General features: G+C 39.7%; 3 protein-coding genes and 1 long non-coding RNA gene across 4 annotated transcripts in view; 3 read left to right on the top strand and 1 right to left on the bottom strand.

Annotated features, from left to right (window-relative positions):
• The first annotated feature begins 1,925 nt into the window (after positions 1-1,925).
• On the top strand, positions 1,926-2,441 carry LOC135208693 (uncharacterized). The gene has a single exon (XM_064241147.1). The coding sequence runs from the start codon at positions 1,926-1,928 to the stop codon at positions 2,439-2,441; it is 516 nt and encodes a 171-aa protein (XP_064097217.1).
• Positions 2,442-2,469: 28 nt separating this feature from the next.
• LOC135208689 (uncharacterized) lies at positions 2,470-4,743 on the top strand. Its single transcript, XM_064241134.1, has one exon. It carries the CDS (start codon positions 2,470-2,472, stop codon positions 4,741-4,743), a length of 2,274 nt encoding a protein of 757 aa, XP_064097204.1.
• Positions 4,744-6,346: 1,603 nt separating this feature from the next.
• On the top strand, positions 6,347-7,123 carry LOC135208680 (uncharacterized). The gene has a single exon (XM_064241123.1). It carries the CDS (start codon positions 6,347-6,349, stop codon positions 7,121-7,123), a length of 777 nt encoding a protein of 258 aa, XP_064097193.1.
• A 14,543-nt stretch (positions 7,124-21,666) lies between these two features.
• LOC135206018 (uncharacterized) overlaps positions 21,667-25,394 on the bottom strand; it is an 11,740-nt gene continuing 8,012 nt past the window's right edge. Inside the window, exons 2-3 of the long non-coding RNA XR_010312663.1 lie at positions 23,134-23,284; positions 21,667-22,894 (exon numbers count right to left, since the gene is read on the bottom strand). This is a non-coding gene — a long non-coding RNA (uncharacterized LOC135206018). The remainder of the gene's footprint in view (positions 22,895-23,133; positions 23,285-25,394) is intronic.

Genomic DNA, 25,394 nt, shown 5'->3' with positions numbered 1-25,394 from the left:
AATTTGCCTTGACTGGGATAAATCGCTAGGGATATGCATATCTGTGCGTGGGATTCCGTGACTGAGTAAAATTGAATATATATTAGTGGTATCGTGGTTTACCCGTGCCTATTGTAATCCGAACTCGGCAACAACTTCATGTTAAACTAGTAAGTAATAATTCGGGGGCAAAACACAATAGATTATAGTATATATGTCCTTTCATATCTGTAACACAACGCAATGAATTCTTTATGTAGAGAAAGGGTTTTGAGTTCTCTTAAACGAATCTGGTAATTAGTAATTTCTGTAATTGACTGAAGTCATTATATGTTGTTGCTTGTTTGACCCTAATGAGTAACAATATTTGGTGCCGTGACCAGGATATGTCGGCAGTATATTTGGTGTTGTGAGCCAAGTTGGTAAAAGTTTGTAGTACTTGTCCGCGGTATATATGATGTCGTAAGCCAGTTTTGTGAATCTTTAGTACAAGTCCGCAGAAATATGTTGCCGTGTTAACCAGGTTTATGTGAAATTTGTGAGATTTTTCTATAATTTCTTAGTTTTGAACGCCGATCATATAATAATTCTTTGGTTTAGTCACGTGTTGTACGATTAGTACCGTTGGTTATTCTTTAGGACATTTAGCAGTGTTTTCTTGCTATTAACTATTTTGTGTTGATGTTTTGCTGGATAATGCCTGCCCTCCATAACCTTGTTGTCTCCTTTTGTGTTTGCGCGTTTCTTTAAATTAGTATGCGGTATCCTGCCTACATAACCAGACGTGGTTAACCCGTTTCCTTTTCTCTTTGTGAGGTGCCGCAAGGAACATTAAATTTACTTTTTTTTTCGCGCCATTTGTAGGTAAGAGGGTATTCAGGTTTGATTAAAACAGTTTGAATATGAAGTTTAATTAAATTAGTAAGGCCTTGTCCTGCTTGCCTTAAGCCTTAAATTTGGTTTTGTTATTTTCCCTTACTTTGAATTAATGTAAATTTTCTCTTGTTAGAATATTATATCTCTTTTAACAATTTAATAATGAATCGTAAAGTAGCTATTGTGGGACATTCTCATGTCACCCATATGGAGAATTGTTTTAATAGTGGTAGATCGGCATTATTGGAACCCTTAGAATATAAGACATTTGGTAGACCAGGGGCTGGTACAACCAACCTTATGACATCTGGCCTGATAACCGAACTTACTACCTATGGGCCTAGTATCACTATCTTGTTCATAGGTAGCAATGACTTAGATGTACCAGGAGATAACCCTAACATGGTGAATAGTGTTCACAAAAATATTCTAGGATTGGTAGAAAGTCTACGTACAGTCAATAATTCAGAGGTTTTTGTTATGTTAATAGAAATACGTAAAACACCATCTAGAACCTCTGCCGAAAACTATCAAAAAAGAAAAAAACTATTTAAACAAAAAATTAAAGCGAGATACAAGAGTTAGGGTGATCCCTACTTTATTATCAGAATGTGATTTAGCAAGAGATGGGATTCATTTTCATCATAAAAGTTACAGGGCGTTGGCTCAACGTATTTGCGTTGAGTCAAACAAATATGTGAAAAGTAAAGGGTGGTAGAAGGTGAGTAGGATCGTGGTTACCCCGTCCTTCCCCTTCAGATTTAGGGCTGGGTTAAGTATGGGACAGGGCCTGCACATTCCACTACGCAACGCAATAAATAAAAATTCCTTTTCCTTTCATTGATTGTTTAATTTGGGAGAAAATTATTGGGTGATGAGTCACCTTTGTGAAATTTTGCTAATTAACTTTTGAACCCAGTTATTATAATTGGATGCATATTTATTAATTAATGAAAATTTGAATATATTATATTGTATTTGTATTTTCTGAGTTTGGTCTTGTCACAATGGAATCGTTGACGCGTAGACGTGGCAGTTATAAATCAGTTATCACATGTTTTATTGGGAAGATGACCGAAGTGATCGATTCAACTGATATTGATGCTATAACTTCCCTTAGGGATTCTCTTTTAGATAATTTGAACAAAGTTCTTGTTTTGGATGAACAAATTTTGGATTCAGTTAAAGAAGAACAAATGTCTGATGAAATGATAAATCAAGCTGAATATGCAAGAGACGTCCATACACATATCGGCAGACTCAATAGCTCTATTACTAACAGTTTGAAGTTACTAAATCCGCTACCGCAACCACCGCCACTACCTACAGCCAGTGTTAGATTGCCCAAACTGGATCTTCCACATTACTCTGGAGATATATTAGAATGGAATTCCTTCTGGGAACTATACCATGTGTCAGTACATCAGCGGAAAGACTTGGAACCAATTCAGAAGTTTTCATATTTACGAAGTTTGCTCACAGGAGAAGCTTCGAAATTAATCTCGGGATTTAAATTTGAGGCTGCCAATTATCCACAAGCTGTAGCTCTTCTCCTATCTACTACTTATGGAAAGAGAGTAGATTAAGCATGTTCTGGTGAGAAGATTGCTAGAAATGGAGTCTCCTGCTGCCAATTCTGAATCGTTGCAAACTTTCAGAGCTAATTTTGAATGCTCAATAAGATCGCTTGAAAGTGAAAAGCTGGAATTAAATGAGCTTTATACTATTTTGCTCTACACCAAATTGCCTCAAAGCGTCAGTGAGACGGTGAAGCGTAGGTGTGGAGACGATTGGTTGGTATTAGACACCTTTAAGAAATACCTAGAAGAGGAAATTTGCAATCTAAGAACTTTTGTTTCAACTGATGTGAATAAAACTGAAAAACTGTCGTCAATATCAACATTCACAGTAAATCAATCCCAAGCTGTTAGACAAAAAACCAAGGGAAATGTGAATAAGTCCAGTTATCAGCAATCCAAAAGATGTGCTCTTTGTGATAAAGAACATTGGTGGACACAGTGCAAAACTTACGCAACCAGAGATGAAAAGTTGAATCGCATCAGAGCTTTACAGTTATGTTTTGTGTGTGCTTCTAAGAAGCATTTTAGTGTGGACTGTGACAAACCAAGTTGCAATAATGGTTGTAAGATGAGACATCATCGCATCTTGTGTGATAAGGACCAAACAGGAAAGCAAAGCAAGAATAAACAAAGTGGTGTACAAGTGGGAACACTATCAGTAAATGAGCAGAACAAACCAAATAAGTCAGGTAAGCAATCCATATTGCCAACAGCAACAATTCCCCTGAAAGGGAAGACAGGTCGCATGGTACGGCTTAGAGGGCTGTTGGATACTTGTACCGAGAGAACGTTCATTAAAAGATCAGCTCTAGAGAGACTGCAATATAGGTCCAAAGGAGTTGAAAAGATAGCCTTGAGAGGTTATCTAACTAGTAAACCTGTTCATGAATACAAGATGATAAGCGTCGCCATACCGCATAAATATGAGTTGATAATAATGGACTGCATAGTGGTGGATGAGCTGCCAGAATATGCAAAGAAATTTGACGTTAAGAGAAGTTTGAAGTCTTTATGTAAAACTAAGATCAACTTGACTGATAAAGATTTTGATTTGCCTGTTGAGAATCAATCAACTATTGAATTGTTAATAGGGGTTGATAATGTTTACAATATTTTGCATCCAGGGTTCAAAAGGGTTAGAAACTTAATATTGCTGCCGACCATATTCGGTTATGTGGTGACAGGCACATGCAGTGCTTCCCCCACTAGGGAGACTCATGTGACAATTTTGAAGCTAGCTGTACAAACTGAAGAAATTGAAGCTACTCATAATGAAAATCCCAAGACAGATCTGGACGCATTGTGGAGTTTGGACAGATTGGGAATAGATTGCAGTGAGTTGCGAGAACAAGACCAGAGGGTCTTAAAGGACTTTGAGAGCACTATAACATATTCTGAAATTGATAAACAGTATGTTGTGGCATTGCCGTGGAGAACCAATAGATTCAGATTGAAGACAAATTTTGGTTTAGCCATGAGCAGACTTCGACAGCAGACCATCAAGTTTCAGAAGGATGTGGATTACTTAGATCATTATCAGGAAATCTTGCAAGAGCAAGAAGATAGAGGGTTCATTGAGAAGGTGATCTATAATAAATCTGATGTGGATTGTCATTACTTGGCACATCATGGAGTGCTTAAAGACAGTGCCACTACTCCAATAAGAATAGTGTTTGATTGCTCATCAAAAAAAGGTAAAAATGGATTAAGTCTGAATGATTGTCTATGGACTGGACCACACGTAACGGCTGATCTACTCAGAGTCCTGCTGCAATTTAGAACTAACACCTTTGCTTGTATTGGTGATATTGAGAAGGCATTTTTAATGGTACAGTTGCGTGAAGAAGATCGCAATTATACGCGTTTTTTGTGGTTGGAAAATCCAACAGATCCCAATAGTAAATTGATAGTATACAGATTTAGAGTAGTATTATTTGGAGCTACATGTTCATCTTTTCTTCTAAATGCAACCATCAAGCATCACTTGTCCACTGTGGTCTTGTGGTTACCCCGGTCCAATACAGTGGATGTAGTGGAAAGATTGAAGACAGGTTTGTATGTAGATAATTTGCAATTTACGGCTAATAGTGAATTTGAGTTAATGGATTTATACTTTAATGCCAACAAAATTTTTGCTCAGGCTCACTTATATTTGAAGGAGTGGGTTAGCAATAGCGAGTCTATACAAACTATTGCTGCTGCTTATCAAATTGAAGCCAAACAAAAACAAATTCATAAAGTATTGGGATTGAATTGGGATATAATTAAAGACGTCTTAACTATAAATCCAACTCGTATTAATAGATAGTCAAACAAAGCGAGAGATTCTCAGTACCGTTGCCCAAATATACGATCCATTGGGATTCCTTCTCCCTGTTACTATGAAAGCAAGGATATTTTTGCAGAAATTGTGGAAGCAACATCTGGATTGGGACGAACAACTCGCCAACCCGCTACAAGAGGAATGGAGTGAATTATGCAAGGACTTAGAGAAGTGTATTGAAATATCTTTTCCTAGGAGTGCTAGCCTGGGAACTGGTGATACCTTGCACATATTCTGCGATGCTAGCGAACCTTCATATGGTTGTGTGGCCAATAGAGCAAATGGTGAAAGCTCTAATATAATTATGGCAAAGGGTAGAGTGGCGCCCATCAAGGAATTGACTATTCCGAAATTGGAACTAATGGCATTGTTGCTAGGAGCAAGAATGGCCAAATTTATTATTGACTCCTTTGATGAGAAGGAGTTTAAACAATTATATGTCTGGTCAGACAGTAAAGTCGCCCTTAGCTGGATTGTGTCCAGTAATGTTCTGCCTGTGTTTGTGAGAAACAGAGTAATTGAGATTAACTCTTTGATTCCGGGGTCAGTCCTGTCTTACGTACCCTCATCTGAAAATCCCAGTGATTGGTTGACACGGGGAAAGAGGACTAAGGTGTTAGCAAAAAACTCCTTTTGGTGGGAGGGACCCCCTTGGTTAAAAAATCACACACTGCCAATTGATAGGTCATGGGTGGGGTGTACACATATGCAGGGTGAACAGGACATTGTGGTCAATGTTGTAGGGGACATAGATGCAACACGCCTGCTGGATTGGGAAAGATTCAGCAGAGCTGACAAGGTCTTTCAGACCATAGCTTGCATAATGCGATTTATAAAGAATTGCAAACTATCAACCAATGACAGAAAAACTGGTGGTTTGACTCTGGAAGAGTTGCAGGAAGGAAAGGTCAAAACAATTGTTCTCGTGCAGAGAGAGTACTTTCCAGAAGAATATAAAGCCCTAAAGAGGGAGGAAACAAACCCAAAATTGACATTAATTCGCCAGTTGAATTTGTTTTTGGATAATAATGTAATGAGATGTAGAGGCAGGTTGGAACACGCGACACTACCTGAAGAAGTCAAATTTCCTACTTTACTGCCAAAGGGTTGTGTTCTGAGTAAGTTGATCATAAGACGACATCATGTGATGCAAGCGAACATGGGGGTGAACGCTACTGTAGCTAGTGTAAGACAAGAGTTCTGGATTCCACAGCTGCAACAACTAGTCAAGAGCGTGTTACATCATTGTGTGATCTGTAAGAAAGTTCAAGGAAAAGCATATAGAACTAATATAGTACCCCCATTGCCGGAATTCCGGGTACAACGGAAACAACCTTTTAGCGTTACGGGGGTGGATTACACCGGGGCTTTATGGATAAAAGAAGGGAAGCAAAATCCGGAGAAGGTTTATGTCATACTATTCACATGCCCGATCACTAGGGGTATACATCTGGAAGTAGTCAGAAATCAGTCCGCTGACTCATTCCTTATGGCCTTCCGGAAGTTTAGCAGCCGTAAAGGCTTTCCTTCACTAATGTTGAGTGACAACGCCACTACTTTCGTAGCAGCATCTGAATATCTGAAAACGATGGCAGATAGCCCCCTTTTTCAAAACCATCTGGAGAACATCGAGTGTAAGTGGAAATTTATACCAGCAAGAGCACCTTGGTTTGGTGCAATCTGGGAGAGATTGATCGGATTATTGAAGAACTGTATGAAGAAGGTAGTCGGTCGAGCTCTTCTCAGTTATGATGAATTATCCTGCATTTTGGTGGAATTGGAATCTATCATAAATGACAGGCCACTAAGCTACACATCGGGGAATCTTGATCAGAAGGAGATTTTAACACCTAATCATCTGATCTTGGGTAGAAAATTAAGATCCTTTCCCAAGGAATCAATTAATTGGGAGGAGGTATCTGAAGATCCATTGTATAGTAAAACTGAAAATGTAGAAAAGAGATTCCTTTACATATCCAAATTGTGTGATCAATTATTGAAAAGATGGGAACATGAATATTTGATTTCTTTAAGAGAGACTCATCGAATTGGAGTCCAACATAATTCTTGGCCCAAAATAGATGTCGTCCTCGTACATGATGAAGGGCCAAGAAACAAATGGAAGTTGGGTCAGGTGATTCAGGTGCATGTGGGGTCTGACAATGTAGTTAGAGTAGCTACCCTCAAAACCTCCCATGGTCAGATCATGCGTCCCATTGTGAAATTGTACCCGTTAGAGTTGTGGCAAGAAGTTGAGACTCCTGATCCTGCCAAAATTCCTGAAATGAGTACCCGACCATCCAGGAAGGCTGCTCGGGTGGCTGCAGAAACTAGAAAAGATTTGATTCAAAAGGGACTGTTGTAAATACTAGTATATTATGACTTTTGGTGGCGGGGAATATGTCGTTACTTACAATAACGACATGGAAAATCAATTTTTATTGAATATCTGTTCATGTTGTATATGGAAAATGTTCCTTTATATTACATAGCGTTAAGTGGAAATGTGCAGGTTTGTGTACAAATGAATGTTTTATTTATATTTAATTGTAATAAGCATTGTTACCAAGGAATATTGTCTTGTGAATGGTTTGTATAATTGGTTAACAATGCGATGTAAGTTGTTTGATAGTTTCGTTCGGTTCGTGTTGGTTTGGTGGCTTCGTTCGTTTTGTTGTTAATTTTGTCATGAGCGAACGAGGCCGAAGTCGTGGGTTTGGGTGAGAGAGCGAACGTATTATTTTCACGACAGAGGTGAGCAAAGGGAAGAGTCCGTCGCTTCTCAACATTGGTACTGGTAGAGTGGGTTGGTAACAGGAGAACTTAATCAGAGTGAAAAGGATTTCACTTCGATTAACGATGTCGTTCCTTCCCAGCATTTATTGAACTGGATGGATTAATCAACCGAAGTTTGGATGAGTATTATATGATATATTATTTAATTTGCCTTGACTGGGATAAATCGCTAGGGATATGCATATCTGTGCGTGGGATTCCGTGACTGGGTAAAATTGAATATATATTAGTGGTATCGTGGTTTACCCGTGCCTATTGTAATCCGAACTCGGCAACAACTTCATGTTAAACTAGTAAGTAATAATTCGGGGGCAAAACACAATAGAATATAGTATATATGTCCCTTCATGTCTGTAACACAATGCAATGAATTCTTTATGTAGAGAAAGGGTCTTGAGTTCTCTTAAACGAATCTGGTAATTAGTAATTTCTGTAATTGACTGAAGTCATTATATGTTGTTGCTTGTTTGACCCCAATGAGTAACAATAATAAGTGATGCAAGTTTAATTGGATTTGATGTAGGAGAGGATGACAGGGAACGTCTCCTCTTTTGGTGCTTTTGCTCCTCAGTCACCATTAAATCAGGTAGTGATGCGGCCTGAGACAATTCCAAGGTGGTTGGGTCTAGTGCCATCTTACTCTCCTCAACAGGCCGAGCGCCTCGCCCAGATGGCTGGGTCACTACCACAGGGGTTGATACACCTGCTACATTAAAAGGTGCTGCCACTGCACCCCAAGTGGTAGATAGGGGTAGTGGCTTAAGAATTTGAGCATAGCTCCTAGGTTGTTGTCCTAATTGTCTTTTAGCAAAACCAATATTTATATGCTCTGCATTGGCTTCATTCAGTGCAGACAGTTCGAATTTGTATATTTCCAATTTTTGTTATTGGATTTATGTTCCAGTTGACAATTCACATATTTGGCTTTTCTATTACATTAATCATGATGATGGACACCAGAGTAATTTATACAAATTTTAGCATTTTCGCAGTTTTTTGATGAGTGGCCAAACTGAAAACAATGATAGCACTGCACGGGTCTTTGGTGGAGAGGACGTTCTTGTACCATTTCATTTTCGAATATGACATGAGAAGGTACTTCAGAATCTATGAAGGTTAAAATTATCATGTTGGCAATACATAGCTGCCTTTTTCACTGTCAAATTAGCGTAATTTATTGCTTGTTTATTTTCTTAAATCAGCCATGTACCTTAGTTTTAAGTGCTCTCTTATATTCAGTTCAGCAGCTGTATTTTTTTACGTTCACGTAACGTTAAGTGGTTTTGGTCAGTGATTCCTCCTCTTGTTGTGAATTACCTAACTATCGTGTTAACGATTGTTTTTATTTTGTTTTCGAGTTGGAATGGAACTGTAGTGCGGTGAGTGGAGGCTGGCCTAAGACAGTTCGGGCCTGTATAAGCTTCTGGACGCACGCTCTTTTGTTGGCAGCCTTCTGGAGATTTATCTTACGCCTTTTTGGAGGAATACTCCGACGGACCTCCCTTGGAAGTGGTTTTCCGTAGATGTGCTGAGCCATCTACGGCGTATGTGCATTGTGGAGTTTGATCACGGCTGTGATATCGCAGGTTATCATCACTTGCGACGCCTGTACTCCTGATTCCCGCAGGAGGATTTGGTGGAAGACGTAGGAGGCGTTACGCCAACCACTGTCCTGTCCGTCTTCAGCTGCTTGTCCAGGAGAGCTAAGGGCTCGTGAGGAGGCTCGTAGGGAGGCAATTGCCAGGTGAGGTGATTATCCTGTGTTGTCCCTCGGAATTGAACTCGACCCCTGGGTCTACCTGGACAATTTGTGAGTTCCCCCCGTATAGCTGCTGGGAGGTTGAAGCGACCTCCAGGAACTACCTTTGTGTGCAACGCCTTTTGTAACGTAAAGAATTTAAACCTATTTAAGGGTTAATTTGTAACCTATTGGATTAATTAGAATATATATTTAATATATATATATATTATATATCTCAAATATATAATAATATATAGATATAATAAATGATATCTAATAAAATATTATATCTATATATATATCTAATATTTTGTGTTGTAATATTAGGGATATTTGGTAATTTATTAATATATATATCAGCCCCATATATATATATATACTAATATATGGTGTGTTGTGTTAGGGGTTTATTTGGTAAATTTATTTTGCCCCTTTTTCAAGAATTGGCTAATTTGGGAACTAGTTTTAAGTTTAATACCACCATGGTTAGGGTAGGAGGTTTTAAGGCTTTGCCCTTACTTTTATTTTCTCTGGACCTTTCATTCCTTCTTTTTTGTTTATAGTTAGTTGTAGGTAATAAGTGGTTTTTATTATTGGGGCCTCGGTGTTATGATTATTTGTGACCTTTGGCATATGTCCTTTTCTTTGCTTTGTTATTGGGTCAGCTTTTAGTGTTAGGAATCCTTGTGAGCCCGTTATTTACTATTTGTATTTTGTATATTTATTAAGTTGACTCACAAGGCTGATTTAGTATTAAGTGTACTTTATTATTAAATATTGTTGATTTTATTCTGGTGTTTGTGTCCACATTCCTCTTACCCTGTGTACTTTCTTACCGCCTACGATCCCTGTGTAGTAAAGTATAAAGAACCTGTATTACGGCCAAAGGGTTCGAAACATTCACTTTCCAAACTAAAGTGGGGCTCATATCTAGAATTTCTTCTTCTGTCATGTCATATAGGTCTTTATCAAATACTCCTTTCCCATAACTAAAGCTCAAGTAGAGTTTGATCTTAGTAATCATTTCATCATTTTTAATGTCCAACCAGGCCAGCATATATGCTTGGATTTGTGGACTTGGCATGAATAAGAACAGTGTTCTTCCCAAACTGAGAAATATCACCGCTCTATATTCCTCCCACTTTTTTCTGAAGAAACCTGCAAAATTTGTAGTAGTTATAATTTTCCTCCTTGGCTGAAGCTACCAGCCACATAGGAGGTTTGGGAGTTCTTTTGTCTGCAATCTGCCTTCACTCTGGTTTATCTTGAGCCCATTTAGATGGCAGATAAACGTCCAAGTCTTTGGGGGCTTCGTCTGTTAAGGCTCCTCATGCTGTAGCTTGACCGATTTGTATAGCACTTATCATAGTATTAGCCTTTAGAGCCTCATCATAACTACTAAAGGTAACGCAAGCTTCCATTTTAGAGTCACTCAGTAAAACTCATCCTGATTTCTGCAACAGTTCCAAATGATTTCAAAGCTGTCGAAATCATTGCATAATCACAAATGACTGGCAAGTCTTCGATATGGAGCAATTTCAAATTTTTCATACAACCTGATTGTGTTGAGGAGTTAACTTTGGACGATTTCTTTGAGAAGTCTGTCTTTGATTGGTGCCGTCATCAATGAAGCATGGTTACAAGGTTCATGGGAGGGAAAGTCATATTCTGGGAGAAATTATCAGTATTGGGAGAATTTTGACTCTCCATGGTGGGTGCAGAGATCGTCATCTGTGCCAGAACACCATCATAGGGCCCAAGGGCACTCGAACCCTTACAACTGCAAGACACAAAGATTTGAGAGGGGAGAAAAAAAAAATGAACCTGAAAACCTTAAAAAGATATCATCAGCCTTTCATGGAGTTTATTCTTCCACCAATGGCACAAGTGAGAAACAGACTCCCAAATGTCCACGTCCCTACCCCACCCCACAGGGCATGGCACATGATTAGATTGGCCCGAATGTAACCCAAACCCGCTCAATAGGACTGAGATTATTACAAGAATACGATTATCCCCACCCTAATCACATTATGGGCAAATCAGATAGAATGGCAAGTGTTCTAAACCCAGACCCTGACCCCCCAGGAATCTGTGGCCAAGTCCTGCAGAACAGTTCCGCCTGAAAACTCTCAGGTCTGAACATTATTGGGCAGCTGATGGTTCCACCACAGTTCCCACTATTTAGCTTCGAATATAAACCCAGTCCCAGCAAAGGTATTTTTTCCTATTTGTCAGCTCCAATAAATTTTACAAAAAGTGGAAAATTCCAAAAAAGCAGTGCAAAACATATATAGTATTATAATATGGGATTCTTGGACTCAAACCCTGGAACAAATTCCAGTGGCTCAAGAGTCCCCTCACTCCGTCAAGGTGGTCTCACTTCGAGGTGGGGACAGGAGACATTACTCTTTTATAACAGGAGTGAGTCAAGTTATTAACACATATCATTTTAGTCCAAGCAAAACACATAGGTCTTGGAATTCACGGGAAAGGATGATTGGCTAATACCAGGACCAAGTGGGTCCTGGCAAATACATAATGCATCATTCTGAGTAAATGCAGGTATTCTTAAGAGAGAGCTCAGCCATGTCCTGCTCAGTTTCCTAATAGACCAAGCTGGATCGACATGAATAATCTTTAGGAGGTTGTTAGATAGTTAGTCAAGTCATGGTTCTCCATTTCACGTGTTAAGAGGAGATATATAACATTCTTATAAGGAGAGTTCAGCCACGCTATAGTCTTGAAACCTAAAGTGATTTCTGGCATGTACCACATTAGCTGTAAAAGTCTTTTCTATTTTTCAGTGTTTGTTTTAACGCCAACTAACTTTATTTTGTCATTAGACCTAGTGAAACGTGGACCAAAATCTAATTAAACTTAACGTTACCAACAAAGTTGTATATTTATCAAGTCAAAAGTAATATCAAGGTTTGGAGCTTGTTTGTTTCCATGAAATGCTATCCAATGTTGGCTGAGTGGACAAAAATATCTATAGTTTTTAAGTCAAAGCATCATGAGTTTGTAGATTATCAGTTTTGATGAAATAGCTGTAGATTATCAGTTCTGATGAAATGCTATTTAGTGTTGACTGAATAGACAAGCGTCTATTTCGGTATTTGTTACAGTTAAGTAAAGTTCAGAAATGAACTAGTCTAGTATTCTGAGTCACGAGTGAGGTCTCCTGGTTTATGAGCATATTAATTTGAGCATCAATATATGGGGAGGGGGCGAGTAGGGGGCAGAGGAGGGGAACTGCCTTTGACTGCCATGCAAAGGAAAAATCTAAAGAAAATGTTTGATTTGTTGAGTGAATGTTTGGTCATTAAAGTAGGTTTACTTTTGAATGTGAAATGTACTAGTTTCATTTCATAACATTAAGTACCAGTCAATATAATTGCTGTTAAATCTTAATGTACTGGATTTTAAAAATGCCTTATAGAATCATTTTAAGAAGGAAATGGCATAATCCTCACCATTCTTTTAGAAATGGGCCAGCCATGTAGAATGTCATGAAAAAATAAGTGCACAATTTTTTCTCAACCCGAGTCTGCCTTTGGCGCCAAATCATAAGTCAGTTGGCGGTAAAAATGCCATGGTTCTCTTATTGCTACGTAACATACTATGAGTTTTATTGAATCATCATCACCGAGTCACTGGGAGTATTTCTGCTCATTTTAATTAAATTAAATTTTCTATTATAAAAGAAATAAGTAATCACTAAAAAGTCGTAAAATGTAGTCTAATGAGTAACTGGCCAGGTAGCTATCTCCGAGTGATGCACACCACTGCCTCCCTGCTAGAAACAAATCCAGGTAGACGTGCGGGCTATCGCTCCTGTTTTTCCACGCCAAGAATACGGCCTCCACCATGAGGTGGTTGTGAGTTGGTTTTTATTGTTTCTATATCCAGTCAGAAATTAGTTAATAGTTGTTCAGGGATGATTTTACTCTTAGTGATGGTGAGATGCATAATTGTTTTCAGTCTAGTGACCATCATGTTACGATTTGCTTGGTGACCGCGTGGTCACGTGTACGTAGCAAACGTATATCAGGGCGGGAAGCCTCTATGCAATTTCTTGTTATTTAGTAAGTACCCATGAGTTAGGTTTCTATTTTTCTGATAACATTGTAAAAGTGCTTCATTCTACTGTCCCTCTGTCTGGGCTGGACGTTGACCCCTAAGGTAGGCTTATCTCGCCGACTACATCCGGCACAACCAGTGAAAGTAGTCTCTGAATAATTCGCAACACAGGATATCAGGAACTGGTAACAGAACAATTGATCAATTGCACTGGCCATTGCTAGATGGTATTTTAAACATTTCTGAAGTTACGTTGCCCGACACCTGTCGTGTATCAAGGTGCGTCCACACGGTCGAACAATGTCCGACGGACAAACATTGTTACCAATCAACAATTGTCTGCCGGTCTTTGCCTTGTGAGCAGAGTAAAATCAGTGGTATACAACCTCATCTGGTACCACTGTTTGTTGCCAGATCGACTTCCAACATTTCAACGCTTACGACGTCATCCTGCTTCGCCTACGAAACGGTAACAATGTTTGTCTGTCGGACATTGTTCGACCGTGTGGACGCACCTTTATAAAGAGAGAAATTTTATGGTTTTCATTGCACCAAAGCTTATATTACTTGAGGAATGCACTGGCAAAATACCTTTGTAGCTTTAGGCCTACCTATAATTTGTATACTATCAAACTTATTTCCTAATAAGTAGTTAACGTAGACATATTTTTGTTTACAGACGAGGTTTCACTTCAGGGGCTGCGGCTATTTCAAATAAAGTCGCTTCAGTACATCCATGAAGGCAGTTCGATACAACTCAAGGAAATTTTTTTTCCTTTAGATCGTTACAGTCATTAGTTACAGAATAAGACAAAAATAAATCGAGAGGACTAACAAATGTCTCCCAATAAAGCGAATTTGGTCTATTATTGCCAATAACTTGTTTTGAAAAATGTTGGTGGCACATTCATCTCTGGAGTAAGCGCTGTCATCAGTCAGCTTTTAGGAACCATTTGGCTAAATGGGTTAATTTAGTATCTTTTGTCTTTGTAGTAAGTTAGTATAGTGAAATCAAATAAGTAAATGTACTAAACTCTTAGAGATTTAAAATTGCGAAATCAACACGTTATGACCAAATGAAGAGTAATACAAATAAATCATTAACAAGCAATTATGAGAGTTGCAAGACGAACTAGATAATGGTATGTGTGCCCTCTAAGTGCCTATAGATATAACGCAAATACGGCATTTTCTATCATAAAACTCGTAAATGTTTGAAGAAATCAATCTTAGTGTTATATCATTTGGCTAGTAACGAAACTGAAATGTATCCAACTGTTTTTATGGATGCACTGAAACAACTTTTTTTTTTTTTTACCTAAACGACGGAGGAGTAATTAATTACCAGGGACATCTTAACACCAAAATACGGAAGCTGGCGCCGATGGTAAAATGCTATTCAACATTCATGGCAGAGCAGGAGTAGACAGCTGGACTCTGTAAGGTTTTCATTTGGTTAGATAATCGTTAAGAAAAGCCAAGTAACCTGTTAAGAACTCAAGGTTCGACATGAATGCAAAAATATTAACGTTTAGTAAGAAATGTTTAAATTATTTTTGCCACAAACATTGACCTTACTAAAGGTTTTATATATATAGTTCATGCATTAAGCCACAAATTTCCTTCCTTGCCCAATTTGCCTGGTCAGTAAAGAAGTCACTGAAGTCCTGATTTATCTTCCGTGCAGTGGTTCAAATCCACGAGAGGATGAAATTATCAAATAAAAAAAATTCCCCTTCGGTTAACATATATGAAAATATATTAATTCGAGGTAGAGCGAACTGGATATTAAAGAAAAATTTTTATTTCATGCATGTATATGAACCATGGTGATGTGATAAAAATTCATATTCTTCGGATAAAAATGTATGAACTTTGAGATAGGAATAGATTGATAAGTTTGCGCTGGACAAAGTCTGAAACTTAGTGTCGTCTTAAATATACAATGACAAGGTCAGGAACATTCTTGTAATCTGTCGTGAAAAAATAATTGCAACATTTTCTCTTGCCTTGATTCCGTTGTGGTTGGAGCACGAAATATGTGAGAAGAAAGCAGGTGGCAGGAACGATGGTTCCCGCTCTAATTAGTGCATTTTGTACATGTTTTTGAGTTGGTAATTGAGCAGAGTCGTGGGAATTTGTACTGCATTTCCTACTGAAATATACTTTCTATTGGGATTACCAGAACAATACTAAATTAAGTAAAACCTTGACTGAGAAAATACCTAACGGGTTCCCAAGAAAGCATCACTACGGATGAGCTGGCTACACTTCCATTCCAGAGCTTGTTAGAGGTAAGACGTGTTTTGATCAAGCTCTCATTTTGCTGGCAGAGGCTTTCAAATTCTGCCATCCAATAATTTACATTTTGCTAGCTGCCCTATTCAATGCGTGCATAATTCACCAGTTTCTTCCGGGCTCTGTACTCTTAGTTCACTTGATACCTTAATCAAAAACAAGCTAAAGGATGCAGCTGACCCAGGCAACTACCGGCCCATTGCAATCACAACGATCGTATCGAAGATACTCGAGTCGGTTCTTCTAGTGGGACTTCTCCCCTTTCTATACACTACTAACAACACCAGTTCAGCTTTAAAGTAAACCACTCAACCAACACCTGCATCTATGTACATACTGAAAGAATTGCTGAACTACTACCTATCATCAGCCTCTCCTGTTTTCATTTGTTTTGTGAATGTAAGAAAAGCATTTGACAGAGTAAACTACCTGAAGCTGCATAAAAGAGGCACACCCCTATATCAAATTGGCATTTTACATTGCTGGTTCTCCACACAGCAATTCTGTGTCAAATGGGGTAATGTATTATCTTACACCTTCAGCTGCCTAAATGGGCTTCGGCAAGGGGGCATTCTCTCTCCATACTTGTTTAATACGTACACACTACACAGACGCCTGGAATGTCAAACTGAACTCACTCCCAATCGGATGCACTGTCAATGAAACAACATAAACAACCTCTGTTACGCTGACAATATGGTTTTGATTTCCCCATCAGTGCGAGGTCTCCAATGACTCATCAACACTTGCCACCAATATGCAGAGGATCTTGATATAGTATATAACGAAACCAAGACCCAGTGCATGTTGCTGCTGCCGAGATCGCTTATGCATATTGCAGGCCCACAAATTTTCCTCTGAAACCATCGGCTGGAATTTGTGCATGAATTTCCATATTTGGGTCACATTATCGCTGACGACCTAAAAGATATGGCAGACATTGAACAGAGGCTTCGTAAACTATGTGCAACTGGCAACATGATTGCAAGGAGGTTTGCCTTCTGTCACAGAGACGTGAAACTGCTGCTCTTCCGCTCGTACTGCTATGGTGTTCCCTCTGGATGAACTATACCCGAGAGACCATGAGACGTATCACTGTTGTGCACAATGAAATTTTGAGACGCCTCACAAACACTCCTCGCTACCACTCCGCCACACAGATGTTCATAGAAAACCACCTGGACAATTTAAAAATCATTGTAAGGCGAACAATGTCAAGATATGCAATGGACGGCATCAGAGCCTCACATGTGACAGTGGCGGCAACGACAAGTCGAAGTCAGGTCCGTCCCCAACACCAAATTCCATTTATCTGACTCATGGTCAATCTCCTACTTATGTCACAAACCTGTTAGAAACCTAAATAAAGCCCATTTGCTGGTCAATTCAAAAGTAAATTGTAACGTACATCAGGGGTAATAGTCATGGGGGGGAGAAAGAAAAATCTTGTGTAACTCCAAGAATTGTAAGAAACAAGCCTAATGCTGAATTGCCCACCGCCTTACTCCCCACACTGACGGCCATTTTGTACATGTGCGAACAGCCATTTTAAACTCGCGTGTTCTTAGACACCGGGAGCCAGTGGAGTTTCATTTCCAGTTGGTTGGCAGGGAAGCTATAGTTGCCGGTTGTTCAGAGGAGTAGGGAAAAAGACCCCATTTCAACACCTGACCCCCAGTTCGCCTCACAGGAGAGAAACCCCATAAGCTTGCCTTTATCTTAACCTCGCGTGCATTGACAATTAACGACTCCATGGGAAAACTACCATATATTTCACTCTAGTTCAGAAAAGAACCCCAAAATGTCTCATGAATAACTATTCGGATAGGAGAAATGGGGTTTCACTCGACCCCTTGAAAATACCCAACCCCACTTTGGCTCAAGATGTACTCTACGGATGAAAAAACCTCCATTTCACGACCCCTTGAAAATATCCAACCCCATTTTGGCTCAAGATATACTATATGGATGAAATTAAACCACCATTTCACATATATATGAATATGAGTGAAAAAATTCTAAGTCCCTTAACCTAACCCACCAAATGAAAAAATTCTAAGTCCCATAACCTAACCTAACCCAACCCAACCTATTGGCTCAAGATATACTCTACAGATGAGAAAAACCCCATTTCACAGAAATATCAATATGAGGGAAAAAAATTCTAAGTCTCTTAACCTAACCTAACCTAACCCAACCCACCTGAAGTACCCAACCCCATTTTGGCTCAGGATATACCCTTTGGATGAAGAACTGCCATTTCACATAAATATGAATATGAGGGAGAAATTATAAGTCCCTTAACCTAACCTAACTTACATGAGTATATGAAAAATATGAACATGAGGAATAAATTCTAAGTCCCTTAACCTAACCTAACTCATGTGAGTGAGCATATGAAAAGATATGAATATGAGTAAAATAAATTAAAACTCCCTTAACCTGACTTTCTTCATGACTCACTGTCAGGTGCGCAACATGTCATATCATATGATAGTATGAATGTGAAAAGATTTCTAAACTCCATTCAAATTCAGATAAGCAACTGATAAGCACCCACAACAGTCACCACTTTTTTCCATTACGCACTGTCAGGTGCACAACATGTCATATGACGTGATAGTATGAATGTGAGAATTTTTCTAAACTCCATTCAAATTCAGATAAGCAGGTGATAAGCACCCACAACAGTCACCGAGTCTCTGTGACTCAATGCCAGGTGCACAGCATGTCATATTGCGATGGTACACATTCACACGAGACACACAACAAGACGCGACTATCACAGCTCGATAATCCGTCTCCATGTCCAATGACATACATATAACACACACACACGACACGATATGCTGCTTTAGTGAAACCTCACACGAGGGTGATAAATAAACGATTGTAACTACCTGCACACACATGCACTGATAATTCTGTAGTTTTCGCTGATGTGAGTTAATCCCCGAGACCTGATGTGAAAAGACATTTACGATTGCTACCACCGGTATATGAGGTCAAAGAGCAGCAGCAAGACCCACATCAGTTTGCCAACATCATCTCCACAAGCAGACATGGATAATTCCACCAGCAACAGTGACGATGAAACTACGAGTGACAGCTCCATTGAAATTCCTTTACCGTGGCATATATATACGGCACCGAAGGCTCAGACTAGCCAGAGGACTGCTAAGTCTGCTGTCAACGTTGAAAGAAGAGGAGTGAACAGACCTGACCCTGGACAATCCTTAACAAGAGGTACAGCAAGGAGCGCCACTCCGCAGGATGGTGAGAATAATTCTTTTTATATTGAAGTTTGTCAAGATGTGACTCAGTGTAAAAAAAAAAAGGCACATTGTCACTGCCACATTTTCATATAAAACAATGAGTTTATTTTTAGTAAATTCTCTACTTGTTATTCCTATTTTTTGCAGGTTCCACCGTGAACGGTGTCACAGCTCTACTGAATTGGGAAAATGCAAGGGAAACATTGCCGTCAAGTAGGAGGTGCCAAACAACAGCAGACACTGCTTAACAGGGAAGGAGAGGAGGCAACCGATTTGTGAGTACTATCACATAACTCAACCACAGTAGGAACGCACATTGACGTGACAACGGTGCTCAGAATTAACAGAACGCAGCTTGCCGAGGACGTCTTGTGAACACTCTGGGAGAGGGGTATAAATTCTGTCATGTTATACCTGTGCATCATCATCACCAGGGAGAGAATGGTGGGTGGTAGTGGTACCGCCCATGAAATGGGTTCTTTTTGCATTAATATGCCACCTGTGCTAACATTGGTGGACACAGTGTACGAATCGCTAGATGAAGCTATTGAATACGTGGCGAGCAATCTTGAAGATAGGCTCAACTTAAGCGAGGGTTCAGGTTAGCGCATCACGTCGCTACACAGTATACAAATCAACATCTCACAGCGAGAAATGGTGAACATAGCAAACTTTAAAGAGTATCCTGTGGGAGTCAGGGGCAGCAGCCAAATTGTCAACATCGAATCTGGGTACAACTGCATCATTACAGTGCTAGAAGAGTATGTGCTACTCAGGAAAAACCACAACACACTAGGTTAAACTTCACCAGGGATGTGAAAAACCGGATAAGGACAAAGCAGACCAGCAGTTAACACACACCCAACATGCCACTGAACATCGACTCCTTCAAGACAATGGAAAACATCACAAAAAAACGATGGACTGCATCTAGCTAGAAAGGGGGGTAACACGTCATGTCCCCGACTGGTCACACTACTGCTAATCACAGATGACTACCTCGCACTCATCAAAGACATGTTCACCTACGTGAAGGCATTCTGCCACAGGGTAAAGACAACAAGTAGAGAATACACTGGTGGCATGTGTTATCACTGTCTAACCTTCTTTAATACCCCCACCATACGCAAATCCCCACACCCAAAGTTGTTCAACCCGGATCACAGCTCTATACCAATTTAAACAGTTTTGAAAAGCAAAAGCACTGAATAAAACCTTGCACATCGCCTTCTTAGATTTAGAACAGCCTGACATGGATGAATACCAAAGAGTTGTGTCAAAGCAGAAAGCATATGCATATTGTTACGCAATCGTCGACGGCAGAAGTGATGAATACTGTACGCACAGAGTAGGTGTAGGTGAATGTTGCAGCCGACGATTTTCTGGTAAAAATAGCCGAACACTGGGCCAGGATACGTGAGATGATGGTGGCACACAAAATCAGCATGGCCTCTGAAACAACCCGCCAGTTTGAACAGGGTCACACTGCAAAAGTTGCAACATCAAGTTCACCGATAACTATCAAAGCGCAGCATCACAGGCACCACATACCTACGGACAGCTATGTGCGCACATTATGCAGGAAGTGCAATTTTAATTTTAAATATGCAGACAGAGCCCCACCAGTGTTAGTACACAATTTGTCTTACGATGCCGCACCCATCTTGAAAGAAGCAGCCTCCAAGTATAACTTCAAAATCTTGAAACTTGATGGAGCCACATTTTACTCGCTTAAAACTGGCAACATCAGATTAATGGACATTGCCCACATGATCAGAGGATCGCTTTCCAGTCTCGTGTCGAGTCACATCAAGCAGAAAGCAGCTTTGGAAATCACACGCCAGATGTTATCTAAATATCCTGACGAGTACACCAACTAGTTTTCAGCACAGGTAAACAGTACTACCCTTACGGCCATGTCACAGTTTTCGAAGTGTTGCAAAAACCTGGCATCTCTCCCAAAGTGTGTTTCAATTTCTCACTGACAGGGGAAAGCATATCCTGTGAAGGATATGAACACATCTGCAAAGTGTGGAACGCTGCGAACTGTTTTAACTTACTGGATTACACCGTTTTATGCCTTCTCATGGATGTGGGATTATTGGGGGATGTTTACTTAGCTTGGAGGAAGGTTGCTTATACACAGTTTGGACTGGACCCAGTTTACTGTTTAACGCCTACCTCCCTCTCACTAGACGCTTTCCTCCACACTTTGCGAACGCGCCTCCCCCTAATTTCTGATGGGGAAACTTACCAACTGATCGCTAACAACATCAGAGGCGGTTTCTGCAGTCTAGTCCAAAGGCACACCATAGTGAACAACCCTAAGTTAAATCCACAATTTAAAGCTGGTGACCGACAATCATGTATACTGTATGTCGATTTTACCAGTCTTTATCCTACGGTGATGAGCAGATATGAAATGCCTTTGGACGAAATAACAGCTCTCCCCCACCAAACTAGAGAGGTTTACTGGCAGCGATATCACATCCACCAATTCGCAGGGAGAACACGCTTATTTCATCCTCCTCGAAACTAAGAAGGTTAGGGATGATGTCACTCTCAGGACGGATGAGTTCCCTCTAGCTATACATCACATGAACGTAACCCTCCAGGATCTATCCCCTTACACTAAAAGCCTATTGGAAAAGTTTAATGTGAGGCTCCCTGAAAAAATATCAAACTGGTAGGCACACACTTGCCAATGGAAAACCATTTAATTTGCCTTCTCCTATTGCAAACATTAATAAGACTCGGTCTAGAAGTTGACGTGATAAGAAAAGTTTACAAGTTCAAACAAGGATTTTATTTAAGGGAATACATCACAGAGAATGCGAAAGAACCAGGCCCTGACAAGAGGAACACCATCAATATCTTGATGAACGGCCTTTTTGGCATGACCATTAAAAATCTTTTGAACTTCCACTAGGACAGTTGCCACCACCGATGAACCCTCACTACTTAGAAATGTGTCTAAGCACACATACAAGTCCTTTGAAAGGTTGAACAATCAATGATACATTGTGAAATCACAGCAGAGAGATCATTACAGCGGAATCCGCAATCTATGTCAGGTTCAGCATACTGGACCTGGCTAAGGACATGATGTACAAGTTTCGTTATGACATCCTTCAAAAACTGCATGGTGATAGAGTTAAGCTCCTGTACACTGACACTGACAATTTGATCTTCTCCCTGGAGACAGACAACCTCGCATGTGAATTGAAGGATGTACTTAAACCGTATTTGAATTTGAACAACTTTCCCAAAACTCATGAAGTGTATGAAGACACGCGCAAGGGGCAACTTGGACTCGTCAAATTTGAAACAGGTGTCGCACTTGTCAGAGTTCATTGGTGTAAAATCCAAAGTTTGAATATTCATATGAAATGCAAAACAGTCAGTGTAACACTTTTATTAAAGGGGATTGAAAGATATTGTCAAAAGAGTATTAGTCATAGCCAATACCGAGATGTAATTGAAAATAATGAGATTACTTACACCACGGTTCACAATTTGCAGATGGTGGGAGGAACGAAGTGTCACACCCGACAGAGGAAGGTAGCTCTATGTCCTTTAGAAGAAAAGAGGTATTACATTACCCCTTATAAATCCCTCACTTACAGTTACCCTCAGATCCCGGTGAATGAATGAGTAGGGGGAGCGGAAGGAATTGACGAAGAAGATGAGGAGATCCTGGTACCCCACCGCCACTGGCAGTGGTAAGCACATCCAAAGCCTCCGCCCAACCTTATGAGTTTCAAACCTCCACTCCTTCACACTGCTTCCCCAAGATAAAAGGTTGTTCCAAAAGACGGAGAGTGGACAGCAAATTGGAGGAGAGTGGACAGCAAATTGGAGGTTAAGCAGCAGCAGCAGCAGCAGCAGCAGTGTCCGATAACTGCCCTCGCAAATTCTTGGGCGAAGTTGATGTTTCCTCCTCCTGCTATGAAAAGTCAGCTCAGTCTGAGTAGACGTGTCACACACTAAAATGTGTGCCTGTATATACAAATTTATCTATGAAATTATAGTTTAAATTACTGTGAATATATGTAAAAAATTATAACACATAGAATCAACACACAATCAAATTCATTTCTCTACAGCCCTCACCTGTATATAAAAAAAATTATGATGAATAAAATCATTACACAATCAAATTAATTTCTCTACAACTCTCACCTGTATATAACATTCAGGTAAACGTTGCATCTGCTTAGCGTATTAACTGTAACCATGGAAACGGGTCCCTTCCATTGAGAAATCTTAAAACCTTTTCGCCGTTCCTGCACGAATTATCATAGCAGCTTTCAGCAACAGTGGAAAATCGATCCTGTGTCAGAACATAATTGAAATGTATGAGGCCAACTTTCACTGTATTTTATATTGTTGGGTGAGTGAACACCCTCTGGAAAGACATTATACCATAAGTACTAAATTCAAAGTATCCAAAGAGATACTAAACCCATTCGATTACACAGAAAGAGGAATGGAGGATGGAAAAGGTCTATTATTTGTACTGGACGACTTTTCTCGAAGCCAGTGACAATAAATTTGTCAACCAAGCATTCAATGCAGGACAACATTCGGGCATATTGGTGATTTGCATAACCCAGAACATGTTCCACTCGGGTAAATTCAGCAGGAACATCAGTCTCAATTGCTCCCATTACATCCTCATGAAGAACCATGACATTGGACAGATTGAAACTTTGGGTAGACAGTTGTTTGGCCGGCGAAGGGGTGCGGAGCTTTCGGACATATCCAAAATAGCTTTAACACATAACCGGTATGGTTATCTATTAGTGGACCTCACTCCGTCAACACCTGAACTGTTACAGCTCAGAACGAATATCCTCAGAGAGACCGAATACCAAATCGCGTACAAATATGACTGAAGAACAGTCCCTAAATGCTCAGGAATTTATATGAAAATGTAACGTAACCTAGTTATTTTAGCGGTGTGAATGCACTACTCAAAGCAGCAAAGAATGAGGACAGAAACATAACTAAAGTGGACGTCAAAGGCTTTTCACGGGGCTAGCCATCATACACCCCACCCTACATAAAACCACACGCAAATGTTTCCTTAGAAGGAAAATCATATCTTCCAAACCTTGAGCTGTGGCCAGCATAGATCTGGCTGGCATGTCAAAACTTGCTCCACACAATGAAGGTTATAAATATCTGCTATTCTTCATCGGCCAATTTTCGAGATATATACGCGTCCACCCTCTGAAAAAAAAGATGGTGTCACAGTGTGTGTTGCTCTGAATGTACTTCTAGAATCTAGTGATTTTTCAGGACTGTCCTATCTGAACAGCGACAAAGGTAGGGAATATTACAACAAACATGTGAGGAAATATCTAAAAAGTAGGTAAGTGTTGTTTTATAGCGTCTACTCATGGGAAATTAAAGCTACTATAGCTGAAAGGGAAATAAGAACCATTAAAAACCAAATATACAGATACCTTACACACAAGAACACATTGAAATATATCGACGTTCTGCAGGACATAGTCGAAAGCTATAACAACTCACCGCACAAGAGTTTAGGGAATGGGCAGACGCCGAAGGAGGTGCAAGTGATGAAGACTAAAGCAGACATTAAAAGTCAGTTCTTGAGAATGTATAAAAATGCCTTTCCAACAACGGGCCGCATCAGTTCAACCTTGAATGTTGGAGACACCGTATGCCTTCAGTCGACTTCATATGGCACACCGTAGGCATTACTTAAGGTTTTCTTTGCAACGTGACTTCGCCCCCCTAGCTGCAACACTTTTTTGTTCATTTTACTGTACCTCCATACCTATTTTCTTTCGTCCATCTTGCTTTCTACCATCTGCTAACAATTGATTCATTGTCGTTTCCGATTCAGCATTGAATGACCTCATAGTTCCCAGCGCTTGGCCTAAATTCTATGTTCTACTCTTAATCCTGTAGCGGGCTACAGAAGTACTGGATCCTTAGGTAAAGAGTCTATCAAGAGGGTTTTGATGATGCCACCCGATACCCCTATCACACAGAGAACTGATATTGGACTGAGGGCTTAGTTTGAGACCTCTCGCACGCCCACTCACATGCCCTAGGAACCCGCTTGAACTTGGGGTATGTGTGTGTGGTATGCGGTGGATGTTTCCGCTCACGTGCCAGGTATATGCTGTGCCCCTGGATCATTGGAGACTGGTCTACAAGAATGTTTAATTAGAGGAATAAGAGTATTTCCTTTACCCTCAAGAGATTTTTTTTTTTTTTTTTTGCATGGTTGGAAATTTTTTTTATATAAAATTCTTTTTTTGGTACTCTTTTGCAGAAATTTTAATTTTGGCAGCAAATTGTCATGTATAATTGAAGTATTTAATTATATATATATATATATATATATATATATATATATATATGTTACATAAAAGATAGATTTGCTAAGATAATATGTTTCAGAT

Source organism: Macrobrachium nipponense, chromosome 11 (genome assembly GCF_015104395.2).
Source record: "Macrobrachium nipponense isolate FS-2020 chromosome 11, ASM1510439v2, whole genome shotgun sequence".
Taxonomy (NCBI): domain Eukaryota; kingdom Metazoa; phylum Arthropoda; class Malacostraca; order Decapoda; family Palaemonidae; genus Macrobrachium; species Macrobrachium nipponense.
The sequence above is the reverse complement of the archived record's forward strand: the minus strand, read 5'-3'. Positions and strand labels throughout refer to the sequence as shown.

Excerpts from the sequence above, each read along its gene's own strand:
- LOC135208693 (XM_064241147.1), top strand. The coding sequence starts at position 1,926 with ATGACCGAAGTGATCGATTCAACTGATATTGATGCTATAACTTCCCTT.
- LOC135208689 (XM_064241134.1), top strand. The coding sequence starts at position 2,470 with ATGGAGTCTCCTGCTGCCAATTCTGAATCGTTGCAAACTTTCAGAGCT.
- LOC135208680 (XM_064241123.1), top strand. The coding sequence starts at position 6,347 with ATGGCAGATAGCCCCCTTTTTCAAAACCATCTGGAGAACATCGAGTGT.